Below are 17124 nucleotides of genomic sequence, written 5' to 3'. Positions count from 1 at the left end.
TTTAAATATACATGTGAAGCGTTTACTAATTATGATCTGTCCGAATATCATATGTCTCAGCATCTGTTACTGTCTTCTCTTTAGTAACAAATTACTTTATTTCTGACATTCATTGAATCTCGCATTAGTTGAGTAATCCAATGTGATCGTATTCTTACATTCTTTTAGGCTTATAACCATCACATAGTTTACCTCCATAGAAATGAATCGTTTTAGATCACGGGTTGAATTAAACAGTAAATTACTATTTGTTCATCTTGGGATGCTTCTTTTCAGCTGTCATGCTTTTCACCACGAATTCGACGGAATTAAGCTTCAGTTTTACTTACTTCTCTATAAACATTCGTGTGTGCTACATGTCCATCACATTAACCGACCAGTTAGCTTCGAGATACGGTACTAGTCTAACAAGCCAGTCGTCGCATGTTCGAATCTCGGCTGTTCCTTTGGCGAATCTTCGACGTCCACACCACCAGGTATAAGGAGATCCAGAAGCTCTAGGCCAACCCTTGTGTTCAATGAGTAATATATATCAGAGGAATTTTTCGCCATCTAATTGTACGATAATAAGCACGTTCAGCTCATAATCAGCTTCGAGCTCATAATCAAACAGGATCGGAACTTTTTTCCGGGAAAACGTGGTTGCTGAGCACATCTCCGAGTTCACTAGCATACGGTTTGCGTTCGGTAGCGAATAGATTTTGAAGAGACAGTCGTCAGTCAAACAGATCCAGAAGTAAGATTTATTATTATTTATTTATTTTAAGATCATCTGCATACGAGAGTAGTGGTCTATTGATGGTCAAAGTAACGCCTTTGAGTAAAGCAGAAAAATCAGAGGGCCTAGGTGGCTTCCTTGAAGTATACCTGACGAGACTAGCACCCCTATTCTGTATTTCGAACGAGTCTTTATTTCGTTCGACTTGTTTCGAACGAGATGTTTTGCCCATTTGATTTTACTGGCGGAAATTTCGTTCGAAATAACTTTCGTTCGAAATACCAAGTCGTTCGAAATATAGAATAGCGATGTAGATAGCTGTCGGACCGTTTGTTTTCAAAGGTTACCTCCAACTATCGACTGATGAGATATAAGTGAAACCATTGTGAAAGGTTATTGCTAACCCAGATTATGTATACACTTAAAAATAAGCACCGAATTCGGTAAAATTTTTCCGAGAACTGGACAGTCGAGCGTTCGATATATTTTCTTATGATACCAAACGTTACTAAAGATTCATAAACGTCGATATGCACCACCGAAATTTTTACAGAGCGGCTGTCCGGATCTCGGCAAATTTTACCGAGTTGTTTAAGTGTAAGTTTTGCAATTGTAAAGGCATGGTTTATCTTGTCGAAAGCTTCCGATTAGTTAGTGTATTAACCCTCTAGTTTCCAACCCAGCCAATTGGGACCATGATATATATTATAACAAGAACTTCATTTTTATATATTATTATATGTTCATGCCTTCTCGTTATAGTTTAATCTATCCATTTAAGCAGATGGTTTGATTTATAATGTTAATTTTATAAGAGTTATTGCATACAAAAGTTAAAAAATTCTTGAAAACCAAAAAAACTTGAGCACTAGAGGGTTAAACTCTCGTGCTTGCATGAGCTCGTTGGGTCATACTTTCCGCCATGTATGAGGCGAAACTCAGCAGATTAGTGATGGTAAATAGCTGAGAAGGGAAGCCATGTTGATTATTACTTAGATAATCAACTTCTTTTTCTTGAACTTAGATAATTACTTACAGGGAGAAAGTAGAGATTACATGACCACCAACTCAAATAACTTCCAGATTGCAGTTAGCGATGTGACACTTCGATAGTTATTTACCTCTCATTTGCTTCCTCTTTTGTGGACGGGGAACATAAGTGCAAATTTTCAATACGATGGGAAAATCCCACTAGAGATGGGCATTCGAATAAACAGAGCAACTGTGCTAGCAAGCTGGCTATGTGTCTCTTCAGAAATACGGAAGGTATTCCATCAGATCCAGGATTGCAGGACTACTTTAGCATAGACATGGCCTTCATCACGACATTAATATCATTGAAACATCATCGACTGATCATATATTGGTACATTGTTAGTTGCTATGACAACACGGTTAATGCTCAATATCTCATTGGTAAAAACACTTGCAAACTTCGTAAAAAGGAACGACAGCAACTTCCCTGTAGAGTACTTCTCCGTTGTATTCCATTGAATGCTGTATTTCGTTGAAAGCTGCGTTGATACCGCGGAAAGCATTGGCGACTTTGGCGACACCTGTACAAATTATTTATCCTCGCATGATGTGCGATACGTGGTACGGATCAGGATCAAGTATGTGTCCCCAGAGCATGATGATGTGGAACTCTCTTGATTAATGGACATGAAGCCGTTGAGAAGAATGGGTTATTGTTCTGTAAGCTTACGGTGCAGGGGTCCGAGGAGTGGTTGTTCTCGTTGACTACATGGTTAAATTAATGGAGCATTGCGGCGTTATAGTTTTTAAGAACATTCATTGCACCATACGAAAATTGATGGACAAGACACAAACACGTATCACTCTTACAACATTTAAGGATGAAAACAATATTAACCAAAATTATTTTTACCTACACGTCGACCGGTTTCAGGCATTCTAAGCCTATCATCAGGACAATACACGCTATGTCCGATGGAAATTATTATTTAACTTCCGTGCACCTCAGATTTTTCTTCACAGGATGTTAGTATTGGTCAAAACAATTAATTTAGAGAAGGTCTTAAAATATTCTATCTTGGGTTTTTTACAAAATTCAATTTTCAAGGTTATATAGGGGTCATTTCCTCTCAAGTGATCATATCCGTTGTAATCGACCACCTCAAATTTCAACCAAATTTGATATAATTACTCATTCCGACCCCACATTCAATTTCTCAAAGTTTTGTACGGATTGATCAATCCCCCTTGCAGTGACATGCAATGAAAAATGAGTTTTTTCGAAAATCTAAGAAAAGTGGCGAAGCATCACTGCAAGGGGGATTGATCAATCTGTACAAAACTTTGGGAAATTGAATGTGGGGTCGGAATGAGTAATTATATCAAATTTGGTTGAAATTGGAGGTGGTCAATTACAACGGATATGATCACTTGAGAGGAAATGACCCCTATATAAACTTGAAAATTGAATTTTGTAAAAAACCCGAGATAGAATATTTTAAGACCTTCTCTAAATTAATTGTTTTGACCAATACTAACATCCTGTGAAGAAAAATCTGAGGTGCATGGAAGTTAAATAATAATTGCCTTCGGATATAGCGTGCGATACCGATGTCCAACTGATTACGTGTTGTTACGTGTTGTTTATCCACGTCGAAGAGCGGGAGAAATTGTTTTTTTTGTATGCAAGAAGGGCATTGGGTTAAAAGGCCACTGCGACAGTCTTAATGATCGTCTTTTGTGGCAGGCTCCGATTGCTGTACACAGTTTACGGACCGCTCATACCCATTGATGGAGTTGAGTGGGATAGTTGTAATTCTGTGCCCCAATTCGGTACTACATGGTTTATATAGTCAATGACCGTTTTGGGATTTAGGCTCCATACCTGATATGGAGTAAGAAGGAAACTTCCTAAGAAGTTGTGCCTTGATAATGCAAGAGCTCCGCAATAGCAGAGCAGATGCGCTGAACTTTCAGGTTCAGAGTTACAAAAACGGCAGGTGTCGGATGATACCTTGCCGATATTCTTTAAATGATAAAGAGCGGGGTTGTGTCCTGTTAAGAGTCCCGTGATTGTGCGTAGTTCACTACGAGTTAAATGGAGTAGTTTTTTAGCTACTGCAGGGTTTGGGTAGATAAACTGGCTTGTCTACAACCCTGTGTTTGATTCCAAAGGGATGCTATTTCTCTATTTCTAGCTTTTCCCATGTCATCAGTTCGCCTTTCATGGCGGCTGTGGAGGTCCCCTGAAACGGTTCAGGACCAATAAATTGCTGAGCTGATCCTGCTAGGTTGTCAGCAAATTCATTGCCTTCGATACCGCAGTGACCGGGCATCCAAAGTAATAAAACTTTTTTTGGTGGGAGAGCTCCCTCAATGCTGTGCTGCACTCCCAAACTAATTTGGACACGCATTTGGCGGACTTGAGTGCCAGTAGTGCTGCTTGGCTGTCCGTGAAGATACCGATTTTCGCATGCCTGTACTTTCGTTTCAAGCATATTGTTGCACAGATGTATATTGCATATACTTCTGCTTGAAAAATGGTGGGCCACTTTCCTAATGAGATAGTTTCCCTGATGCCGGGTCCGTAGACTCCGGAGCCTGTGCAGGCCCTCATTTTTGAACCATCTGTAAAAAAGCAGATAGTTCCAGATGGAAGATCGGGCCCTCCATTATTCCACATTGAGCGATCTGTTTCAATCACCTCATATGGAACGTCCGTATTGGGCCTGGCTTCCATGCAGTCAGAGACTGAAGTTACTAAGGGTGTCAGATTGAACTCCCGAAGTATGCGAAGATGGCCGATTTGGTCACCTTCGAGAATAGTTTTACTCCTTTGCAACCGTAGTGCACCGAGCTCTGCTTCCTTCTTCACATGAAGATGCAAAGGCACTAAGCATAGCATCGCCTCCATGGCTGCAGTAGGTGTTGTACGCATGGCACTGGTAACTGTAAGACAGGTCAGGCGCTGAACTTTGTTTAGTTTGGCTTGGGCTGTCACCTCATTCACCTTTGGTCACCATACGACTGCAGCATAGGTTATCTTAGGCCGTGCAATAGTAGTATATGACCAAAAGGCTAGTTGAGGTTTCAATCCCCAGGTTTGCCAGTGTGAGACAGTGAGCTGCATGCCCAGATAGCCGAAGTTGCTTTCTTAACAGCATAATCTAGGTGGGCAGCCCAGTTCAGTTTTTTATCGAGAATTATTCCGAGGTGTTTGACTTCATTACTGAAGCCCAGTCTGACACCATTCAGTATAGGGAAAAATTGTTAGCTTGATTTCACTTTTTCGCTAGTCCAAAAAGAGAAGGGGAAATTATTGGTTGATCATCTCCATTCATAAGAGGTTTCTCTGCATTGGCGATATACATTGATTCCCATGCATTTAGCAGTGAAACCTTCTTAATGGTTTTGATTGATTTCGCACTCTCCCAATTTATTTTATGCCGTAATTCTTCATTGTGCGCTGCTGCACTAGAGTCACATGATCGACTATGCTCCACGGCCTTCCTATGTTCCCTCAGTCTAATTTTGAATTTGCGACGCGTTTGTCCAATGTAGATAGCGGGGCAATCTTGGCATGGAATTTGATATATTCCAGATTGTTCCTCAAGCGGGATTTTGTCTTTGAGGTTGCACAACATTTCCCGTAGAGTGCAGCTGCTTTTGAAGGCTGTCGCAAATCCATGTTGGTGAAGGATGTTTTTGATCGAATTTGTAATAATTGGATAAAACGATAGGCTGATCCTAACTTTCTCATCGCTCTCTGGTTGAAGAGTTGTTGCATTCGGTCGGTGTCTTTTCCGTTCATGTTTCCGCAGGTTTTGTTAGCAACAGCATGGACCGTAGTGTTTTCGGAATCTTATTTCTACCATCAGAGACACGGGTGGCTTTTGCCGCATCAAGAATTCCTCTCCATATTCGTTGAGCGTCTCGACACACGCGAGTTAGCTTCAATCTGGTCGAGCCATCTAGCACGTTGGGCCCCTCTATTCCTGGTGTCGGTAGAACCCCACCGGGAACGGATTTTCCTGCACAGTCCTCCGGCATCCTTGCGACGTGACCGGCCTACCGTAGTCTCTTAACTTTCACCAGGTATACATTCGCAGCGTAAATAGTAAATCTTCAAATAGTGCGTCGTGGTTCATATGCGCTATCCGTTTGTACTTCGCCAATAGTTCGCAACACCTTTCGTTCAAATACGGCAAGTGCAAGTATGTCTTCCGTAATCAAAGTTACTCTCTCAAATCCGCAGGGGACTACCTGTCTGATTAGCGTTTTGTACATCGTAAGCTTTGTGCGGTGGCGTATGCTCCTTGATCGAACCGTCTTGCGGAGGGAAAAGTAGGCTCGACTTCCAACTTGAATGCGTCGTTGAATTTTCTTACTCGTATTATTGTCGGTGGTGACCAGAGATCCTAAATATACGAACTCATCAACCACTTTCAGATAATAGCCGTCAATAGTTACTCTCTGTGGGAGGCAAACGTTGTTTACTCTGCTGCCTCTTCAGGAGGTTTATAGTAATGATATCGAGGTCGTCTGCGAAGGCTAGAAGTTGGCTACTCTTGCTGAAGATCGTTCCTCTTGTTTCGATGCATGCTCGCTGGATCTCACTTTCAATAGTGATATTGAATAACATACAAGACAATCTATCCCCATGCCGCAGCCCTCTGTGCGATTCAAAAGGACTCAAGAGTGCCCCCGAAACGCACACGTAGGACATTACTCGCTCCAGGATAGCTTTGATCAGTCGCGTTAGTTTGTCTGGAAAACCGTACTCGTGCATTATCTGCCATAGCTGTTCGAGCTCGACTGTATCGTAAGCTGCTCTGAAATCCATGAAAATATGATTTCTGAAGGATTTATCGGAGTAAAATTTTGATCCGTAGTACCACGGGCCCTCATAAAGCTACGAATTCTCTTACTATTGGGGGTAGACGACGTAACAAAATCTGAGAGAGCACCTTGCAGGCGGCGTTGATCAGCGTAATGACGCGGTAATTACAGCAATCTAAGTAGTCGATCGCCCTTTTTGTAGATGTGACAAACCACACCTCCGGTAGTTTCTCCTTCTCCCAAATTGAAATTATCCGATTAAGTGCCGTTTGCAGCGGTTCTTGCTCATTTTGTAGTTCTGTCAGTCCTTTCCGACGGCTCTGTTATTCTTCAGCTTACCGATTCCTACTTGTATTGTTTCGAGATTGGGACCCGGCAAGCTGTAATTGGTTGTAGGCACACCTAGGTTTACTTCCGTTGCGTCTCCTTCTTTTATATCGTCGTTGAGATGCTTATCGAAGAACTGTTTTTGTTCTAAAGTTTTCGGAATCAGACTAGAGAAAAACGCTAAGGGCGGACTTCCATGAGATATCTTGCTATGATGTATGTATGTATGTATGGGGGTAGCCACAATCACCTCAAGGGTTTCTCATTGTATGCAAGTAGGGTTGCTGCAAAATCGAATTTATCTACCCGGCAACTTTAATGTCAATGCTGTTCGTAAGGAAAATCGGTCGCCTGCGATGGGTTGGGCACGTCATAAGGATGTCGAACGACAGCCCGGTTAAAAAAGTTTTCAATAACGATCCGCTGGAATGAGACGACGGGGCGCGCAGCGAGCTAGATGGATCGATCAAGTGGAAGGCGACCTGCGGACCCTACGCAGACTGCGTGGCTGGCGAATTACGGCCATGGACCGAGTGGAATGGAGACGACTTCTTCGTACAGCAGAGGAAACCACGATCTGGAGTTGATTAAGAAGCAGAAAAGAAGAAGTTCGTAAGGAAGGACCAAAAGGGGTTGGGTGGATCTATAAGCAATGTGACTTACACGATTCCTCGGGAATATACAACACTCCTTTCAGCATAACCTCCGGTTTCTAGATACATAACTTCACCGTCCAAACTTGTCTTGCGTGATGATTTGTGTGCTAGCAGGGCACGTCAAAATCCTCTCCGACCTTATATGACTTGGACTGATTACCACATCCCTCATCCAGTCTTCGATACCCTGATGCTCCCTCCCCTTTACTATAATGATGGTATATGTAATGTAATAAAATATGAGTTATATGAATACACAATACATAAAGATTACTAAATATAGCAACAATGATTTTACCATTAAGATGAAATGAAGTATTTATGGGCAAAAAAAGAATAATCTCACTAGCAATCCTTCGAATGGAATAGAGTTGCATCATTTGATTTTCCATAAGTGCTTCCTTCCATTATTGATTTAATTTTTTCACTGGTATCCATGAGCATTATTTAAACTTTTTTCGGTCAGTGATTTCACTGTACAGTTAGGAGGTGCTTCATGAGCTAATACGAAACAAATAATTATAACTTATATAACGCTTATCTACTAACGAGATCGTGTGGCTCAGCCGTCACCCAAACTCGCAGTTTTGAGATCAGACAGCCGGGAACCACCGAGCATCGCTTGTCCACGCAATAGAGCATTACTGGGTAAGGCCACATGGAGGCGCAAGGTTGGGGCTTGGGATGACTGGAGCTATATTGGACGCTTCCTCATTTGGCTTCCCCATTTCATACCCACATGAAATATCGGCAGATTGCTCCTTATAACGGAGTAAACTGTCTGGCATTGACCGTTAGTTGTTTCCGAAAAAAGTGTTGCATTTGTGAATTTAAATCTAAATAACCAATATTTATATTCTGCAACTTCTGATTTAGAGCTGTACTGGTAGTGCATATTGACTTTGAACATTTGATTATTATTTTCAGTGACTTTATTGACATCTTTATTTTGATACAGAATATGGACGGTACAATAGTGCTGCGAACTGTAGTACTGCAACTGAAATAATAAATTCCAAAAACACGCTAGTACAATATCTGTATTGCACCGAACTGAAAAGAAATGCATACCTCTAAATCTATGGATAGGAAATTATTTGTATGGCAGCCTGGTTTGATTGATATAATGACTAGTTCAATAGCTACACCCGTTATACTAAGCTAACAATGCAATTATTGCAAGGTTTTTATTCACCACTTATTTAGCATGAAACATTTGTAATCAAAAGCTTCCCAGGTAACCAATAAGCATTTCCATTGCAATTTAAATGCAAGCCAATAAGCATTTAGGTTGCCTTAAACGCTACTTAAATGCTATTTTGGCAAAATAAGCGGCTACTTTACTGCCAGCCCTCATATAGTGCTGGCAATGATTATTGGCAGCTAGTTACCGACAAGAAGATTTTAAATAGAATTGTGGATGCCAATTTACAACAGTTATGCAGTCAAAAGGCTGATAAACAGCAACCTGCAGTATAAAACGCCAGGGATGCTAATAATCGATTGATTTACTGCTTATACTAATGCTTATTGGTTACCTGGGTTTAATTATCATCTAAGCACATGAATTTATCAAAAGATCAAAAGTTTTAGGAAGATAGTTTTGTTTTGTTAAAGGGGGGCCCTACTCTGGAAGGTCAAAAAATAATGAATTTTCATAATTTTTTTCGGATGCTGGTATTAAAGTTTTAGGGTATTCTGGTTATTGGTTAAGGTATATTTTAAGATGTAGGGTAGCACGGGGCAAGATGCCCACCCGGGGCAAGATGACCACCCTTCCAAAAATCGTTACATACGCTATAAAGGTATATAATTAGTAACCGTACGCATAAATAAACACTACATCTAACAATAATTCAAACAATTACAAAAATAAAATCATTGAACTCTTCGATAACATAAAAAATAGATCGATGATTAAAAATACTGCATTTATTATAAGATTGCGCAGCCATAAAATAAGGTTTTAATCATGATTTAAAAAAAAATTCATCTAACGAAAGAGTTATCGTGGTATTGATTTTAGTAATGAATCAGATGTTGATATTGCCGCAATTGTGCAGATAATGTATTTACCACAAATTGCTTTTAAAAAATACATCTACTTGCGGGGCAAAATGCGCACCGCTTTATAGACCATGATTGCTACCCTGAATTGCATAACCATAACATTAAATCAGCAACAATCGCTGCATAAAATATTTGTAACGGAATAAACATGCATATTTATTTGTTTTCGATAAAAATACATTGTTTAACATATTTCTGTCTAATAATGACCACAGAGGAATACGTACATTCAATGAACAACTTTTTTATGGTTAACTAAACACTCCAAATTATTCAAATAATGTTTAAAATAGTTTATGACCAGCTTGAATCCATATTTATTATTTAGATTATACGTGAAACACAATGAAGGTTTAATAGCTTTTGGAAAGGATGGCCATCTTGCCCCGCAAGGGTGGTCATCTTGCCCCGCAGGTTGGAAAAATTCCCAAAAATCGATGAATTTTTGCTCGTGAATATTTGATATGCGTTATAACTTTTAGCACCCAATATGCATACAGGTTATAGAAAAGACTGTAAAAGATAACGTAGCGAGGGTTTTGAGCCCTTTGCTGTAGATTTCTTCGTATATATTTATAGTGAGCTTAAGGTGGGCATCTTGCCCCGTGCTACCCTATTTTGTATTTTTTGGATGCTAAAATAGTGACTATTATGCTGTTGGCAGCAGGGCGCGTGGATGCTCTCTAGTAAACAGTTCATTGCTGGCGGTACGTGCCCTGAACCAACGGAGTATCGGAGAACGGATTTCAAGGATGATTTGGAAGCTTTAGGTCAATACCTAAATTGTTACGTAGCGGATTTTGAAAATTCGAAAAATTACCAAAATGGGGGAAACTTTTCCAAAAGAAGTGTTTGTTTTTATCAAAAAGCGCCAATTGAGTGCTCACAAAAAATTGACAAATTGAGATATTAAAAAACGGTTACGTAACAATTTTACAATCATTTACATACATTCATTTTTACGTGTTGGAAAAAAATTTCAGCCGAATCGAACCACGAGATTCTTAGATACGCGTACCGCCAGCTTAAAAATATGTTTTCGAGAAAAACGCGTTTAAAGTTTTGTCTAGCGATGCGCTTCCCTTGAGGTGACTCCACAGTTTTTGCCGTAACTTTTCAACGAGATCAGATATCAAAAAATCCTTTTAGAATGTCATTTCTGAAGGTATAAGCCTCTTGAAAATGCAAAAAAATATAATTGAATTTTTCCGATTTTCCAGAGTAGGGTCCCCCCCTTAAAACTGAAAAAAGGCTTCGCCAGATGCATCATACTTCATAGTTTAATTTTATCTTTAAAACTAAAAAAAATAAAAATCTGAGCAATAAAAACTTTTACCTTACTAATTGCGGACATATAGTTCAATCATTTTCAGTATAAAATGAGCGGTGAATAAACACCTTTTAATATTTTCATGCAACCACCTAACTTTGTTTACTATTATGGAAATGTTACTTATTGTACGCTTACTGTTTTTGCTTATTACCCAAAATATTTTTTGAACTGTATGCAACCAAATAAAATTTGAAGCAATCTAATTTGCACAGCGCTGTTGTTTTGCACAACTTACCAAGCACGTACTTGGACGTTCCGTAATCTTTGATATGATTATCAATAGCTATTATGGGCTCTCGATATAGGCTACCATTACAGGCTATAGTTAGTACTAGTTTACGTATAAGACAATTACTGTGTTGCAGCATCTTTCGCATTAGACTCATTTGCGACGGTTTCCGATTTTTCCGGGCCAGCAAGGGCTTCCTTTCCTTCTGCTGACCCATTATTCGCATTATTCTGATCCGCGCTCACTCCACTATCATCTTGCGGTTCTTGAAGGGAATCGTCGCTTGAATTCGAGTTTGATTTCACACTGTTTACTCGCAATGATTTGATCTCCAGTTTGAGTGCTTCAATTTCATTACGGGCCTCGCTTAAATCGTTCTCCAATCTTTCGATGGTGTCCTTCTGCTGAGTTTCGCCGAGATTCTCCAGTAGGTACTCGATTGCATTTTCAGGCCGGTCGGCATTGCATTTGATTAACACCTTAGTGATAGAATCCATTACACCCTTACGCTCCAGATATTTCCGGAAATCTTCCTTCGATCCATCGACTGGCTGAATTACGTGGAGACACGATTTGGTTACGGTAATAAATCGAAATTCTGTAGACCATGTATTTACCTTGAAATTGGACATCTTGCTTGTTTGATAAGAAAAATCGATACACTTCCTGTAGTGATGTGCCAATTAGCGAATTAGACTCAATTTGATTACTGATGTTCGCTAAAGCTTTATTTTTCTCAGTTTAATTCAAACTTTTGTTTTTAAATCTTTAAACTGGATCCTGAACATTCAGCAAATTTGTTGTTTTAACCTTGTTGGTGCCTGATTGATATCTTTAGTGGGCCCCTTGATTACCGTGATTACCTTAGTAGAGAGATGCCAGTTTTATTTGACAATTATGTGACCACTCAAAAATCAACAAAATCAACAACAAAATAATTCGTAAAAATTAGAGTGACTATATACAGAGTGGCGACAAGTCATCCCAAATGTATGCAATGCGGGTTTTCCAAGGTTTTTCTTTCTCTTTCCTGCATACGCGATGGATAGGTCGTCTGCTCGATTGGAATGACACTGACAGATAATTATCATTCCAATTTTGACATTGTCGCCACTCTGTATATAGTCACTCTAGTAAAAATATACTTACACTTGAAACAAAGTAAGAATTTTAAAAAATTTGCACAAAGCATGAATTATCTCGAATTGAATCTTCCTTAAATATTTTAAAGCTGCAAATATCTGCATCGCCCAATGATTGTTACCGACAAATCTTCATATCTGGTATCCCTGCTACAATATCGTCATTTTGGCGATAGGGTAACCATTTCATTCAAGAGACTGCGTTCTACAGAACGCAAACTCTGTAACCAATGTACCTTTAGCGTAAACAGGGTATGCGATTTTTTTAGTTTGATTATACCGTGTACCCCTGCTGGAATGACCTTCCTTAATCTGAACATTTTTAATCTGAACCCCACGGAGAAAATCACTTCCTGCATAAATATTGTCAATTGCAAGGAAAATTGTACCATACAAAGTGCGATATCGCTCATAAAAGTGCTATTTTGCATTAAATCGTTTCGGTATCTTCGGCGCATTTTTTCGTTATCTTCCAAGCAATAAGTGCGCCGAAGATACCGGAACGATTTAATGCCAAATAGCACTTTTATGAGCGATATCGCACTTTGGATGGTACAATTTTCCTTGCAATTGACAATACAATCTGCAATAATACTTACCAATATAATTCTAACCAGATGATCACCGATTTTATTTGCGATGGAAAAAGGCTGTGTACAGGCTTGGCATACACTTTTCGCTTCGATTTTGCTCTTTTGATTACTGCTCCTCAGCCAAGCAAAATTTGAAAAAGTGATGTATGGGGCGTTTGTAGAATTTGTTATTATCTACAATATTGCTGAAGTAAGCATTACTGTGCATTTTGTACTTATAGCGCTATAAGGCTGCTACCCTCTTGGTAGCAAAAAGACCGCTCTTTTTGCTACCAGCGGCATTGATGCCCTACAGCGCCGTAAATACTAAAGATAAAACTTCACGGCATGTTAGGCGACTTGAAACGAGCCGAACTGTGCCGATACTGTACCGAAAGTGCCGAACTGCAAGATTTGTTAAATTCGTTATAATCTGATAGATCTGGCAACCGAGATGATTTTGACAACTGGCCGTGCTCCCATTTCATATGTAAAATTGAACCGGAGGTGTGTAAAGCCCTATAAATGTTATTTTTATAAGGCTTTAGAGGTGTGCCGCTTGATATCTCTAGAGTGCCGCGGCACAATGTGCTGAGTGTCCGACCCCTTGGATTCGCCCCGTGTTACCCACATTGAATATTTTATGCAAGTTTCCACATGTCATTGAAACGATGTTTTGTTAGAAAATTTGTTCGAAGTGTTACGTCTGTTAGTTTGTGGTTTAAGTAAGTTGTTTTTAGTGATCAAAATTAACGATATTTTCGATACAAGGAAGATATTTTTTCGACACCGTTTGAACCAATACGATACCGCGAACACAACGTACCGTGGACCTCCGTTCGTTTGAGCGATTCCTCATGCAAACTAACGCCGGAGTTAGTTTTTTTAATTCGAACAACCAGCAGCTCTAAATATACTGAAACTTGCATGAACTGGCCGCAATGTTGCAAGCAGCGAAAATTTCATTCTCCAATCGGATTTCTATCATATAGTGAATATGTTTATTCAATCCGGGTTGGAACCGGATGAATTTTTTGTGTTCATTTGCTCCTATCTGACAGATAAAATTCATCCAGTTCCAACCCGGATTGAATAAACAAATTCGCTAATAATCGGGAAAACAGAATGTGAAATAAATAAAACATACTCCATCGGCAAGCAAAAATGTTTTCGCCGCCAACATCTCGTGTGTGCGAAAAAGAGATAGCATGTCAGCATTGCGTTTCACTCAACTGCCAACAGTCTGATTTGGGCCCCCTGTCAAATTTTGAGCCCGGGACATCCTCACGCTGTCACTAATTGCAGCTCCATATAGAGATGCCAATAGGGTCGCTAGATCAGTACAAACAAGTCGTATTTATGTGCATTGTCTGCATAAGCAAATGATATCATGTTGAGAATGACATTTGAACCATTTTTAATTTGCACGTCGTGCAAACCAGCGGGGTTCAAATTACAAAGTGTTCAGATTAAAAACGGTCAAACGAACGAGGGTCCATGGTATAGCGGATGTGTAACATCGGGGAATAGCATACCTTAGTTAGATAGTCTTTGTTTCACTTCATCGAATTTGGAAACGCAAACTTTTGACAAGTTCAACTTGTCTAGATAAAACCGGATGTCGTGAATCGCTCTTTTTCCGGCATCTGCCAACTGAACGTAGTGACACATTTTTGATTCGCTGCAGAAAAATCAGCTTAAAATGGTAATTTTCTTTTAAAATTGTACGGTTTTTGGATATTAGTATCGTGAATTAGTGCACAGTTGTGTTGCGGTTTAATTTGGTCCCTTAACTGCGGTGTTGTTCGAGAAATAATAGATTTTGGTATCTGTTTGACAGTACGCTTTTCCTGTACAAGTTTGTTGTGGCACAGAATGTATTGTGAGTTTCATTGAAAATTATCCACCGCGCAACTCATAACTGAAATGCTCTTTCATAGTTGCCGGGTCGATTTTGATATTATTGGAAGAAATTACACAGAAATCATAGTTTTAATTACTTTTGGCGGCCCAGTTAGGTGAACAGCATGCCTGTTTACAGCATTCTGGCAACAGTTCTAGTGCGGTGTTTGCTTCAGGCGCGGTGTTTCCTTTAGACCGCGTTTAACTTTGGGCAAAGCACCCAATATACATTCTGAATCGACTTTTTCCTGTTTTCCTGTCCGGTGCCTCGGTGGTACAAACTAGATTTACATGTCGCCAGAAAAAAGTTTCGTTAGCTAGCCGCACAGCGTTGGTACTGAATACATCGAATTGTAATAAATTATGGCATGTTTGATTATGTCAGCGTAACCAAAAGGATCTCAATTCATTGTATTCAACAAGCGTAACGCGGATGTCGGCCTTTGCCGTCTTTGCTTCAAATGCCTTTGAATCTGCCTATGCGTTGCTTAACCTAATAAAAAATTGTTTTGGTTTGTAATTGAGGTTCAGTGCGTATATTTCAAGATTCTTCAAAGGATCGCCATGTTATTAGATACCTTTACCTGGCGTTAAGATAGGTTTTTAATCCTGTGAAGCTTGTGGAAACACTAAATCCTGCCATCGTTTTGGTTTTTGCAACGGTTATGAAATCTGCTGAGTTGTATCTTGGCCGATTAGTTCACGATTAAACATTAATTTTTAGAACTGCGGATATCGGTTGATAGTCATGCGTTCATTAAACTATAGGTATTCTCATATATAAAAATATTAATTTCTATTTTGTTTATTTCCAGTCGCTCGTGATCCCCGAAAAGTTCCAGCATATTCTTCGTGTGCTCAGCACCAACATTGACGGTAAACGTACCGTCCCGATTGCACTGACCGCCATTAAGGGTGTTGGTCGCCGTTACGCTCATGTAGTGCTTAAGAAGGCCGATGTCGACCCATTCAAGCGCGCTGGTGAATGTTCGGAGGAGGAGGTATTATATGGTTTTCTTCTTCTTAAATTCAAATTGTAAATTATTCTGTTTTTAAGGTGGAGAAAATTGTCACCATCATCTCAAACCCTCGCCAGTACAAAATTCCGGATTGGTTCCTCAACAGACAGAAGGACATCATCGATGGCAAGTACTCGCAATTGACCTCTGCCAACGTTGACTCAAAACTGCGTGAGGATCTGGAGCGACTGAAGAAGATTCGTGCCCACCGTGGTCTGCGTCACTACTGGGGTCTGCGTGTGCGAGGTCAGCACACCAAGACTACTGGCCGACGTGGACGTACCGTTGGTGTCTCCAAGAAGAAGTAAGCGGTGATAGGAATGTCGCGGTGGAAAGTGTGTTTGTATATTTATTCATACAAAGCGCAGAAAAATTGAGAATGTTGAACCGTTTGTTTGTGATTGCGAAATTCGGATAAATGAAATAAACGGTTTAGCGAAAGGATTGAATGTTTACAAGCGTGGTTATTTTCTTTGTCATGTTATCCACGGAGACACGAATACAGAGGACAGGCACGAGAAAGAGAGCAACTCATATTTCGATTTCTTAAACCAGCAGGATTGAAGTGTTTCCGAACTGGGACACTCACTTTGAATGCGCGAAAAAAGCTAAGCCGATTCAGTGGCCATGTTTGAAACGTGAAACTGATAAGTTTTTAGGTAGTTTTTTTAATCTTATTAAGGACCCTTTAAAATTTACTTAAAAGTTCATCACCTCGTTTGAAAGTAGATCGAAGTTACTTACTGCTTGTGTCGTTACTTTTTAATATAGTAATATATAACAACGTGATGTCACATTAGTTACCGCATTCAGTTCGGTCTCCTTTTTCAGCAACTTTATTTGACAAAGATGGGTCTCCCTTCCTTGGGTTGGTTCATCGAGTCCTTCAACCGCTTATATGTTAGTTCTATGTGTAGACTACTATGTAGATAAACTCATCTTAGTAGTATAATGTAGTTTTGTGCGATCTAACTCTATGTGTAGTTGTGTCAATCAATGCAGAGTTGAGCAAGTCTGACCTGGTCAATTTGAAGGCACCGGGAGGGTCCACTAAATTTTCTAGGGATTGCCGTGCTTGCATGATGTTCGTGGTGCGCCCGCCTCAGATATCAGTGGGTCCACAGTAAAATCGAAGCTAAAGCCTACCTACTACATTTCCCAACTAGATTCGGGTTACTATACTGGGTCTCAATTCCAGTCATTGTATGCTCGAATCCAGAATGGGCCTCCGATTGCCAGAGGCTTTATTCGACAGTTGGCTACGACGACTTCCAAGTTTTTATGAACTGTCACATTCATCTATATGCATGATATGCATTTAACGACTCGTAGAGGGATGAAG

General features: G+C 39.9%; 2 protein-coding genes across 2 annotated transcripts; one reads left to right on the top strand and one right to left on the bottom strand.

Moving 5' to 3' along the window:
- Positions 1–8447: 8447 nt before the first annotated feature.
- LOC128734036 (c-Myc-binding protein) lies at positions 8448–11960 on the bottom strand. Its single transcript, XM_053828009.1, has 2 exons — positions 11765–11960; positions 8448–11698 (listed from the first exon to the last, which is right to left on the bottom strand). The coding sequence occupies exons 1-2, from the start codon at positions 11777–11779 to the stop codon at positions 11270–11272; spliced, it is 444 nt and encodes a 147-aa protein (XP_053683984.1). The 5' UTR covers positions 11780–11960; the 3' UTR covers positions 8448–11269.
- Positions 11961–14464: 2504 nt separating this feature from the next.
- Positions 14465–16236, top strand: LOC128734035 (40S ribosomal protein S18). Its single transcript, XM_053828008.1, has 3 exons — positions 14465–14566; positions 15579–15764; positions 15821–16236. The coding sequence occupies exons 1-3, from the start codon at positions 14564–14566 to the stop codon at positions 16088–16090; spliced, it is 459 nt and encodes a 152-aa protein (XP_053683983.1). The 5' UTR covers positions 14465–14563; the 3' UTR covers positions 16091–16236.
- The last annotated feature ends 888 nt before the right edge of the window (positions 16237–17124 follow it).

The sequence above is a fragment of the Sabethes cyaneus genome, chromosome 2 (genome assembly GCF_943734655.1).
Source record: "Sabethes cyaneus chromosome 2, idSabCyanKW18_F2, whole genome shotgun sequence".
Lineage (NCBI taxonomy): Eukaryota > Metazoa > Arthropoda > Insecta > Diptera > Culicidae > Sabethes > Sabethes cyaneus.
The sequence above is the reverse complement of the archived record's forward strand: the minus strand, read 5'-3'. Positions and strand labels throughout refer to the sequence as shown.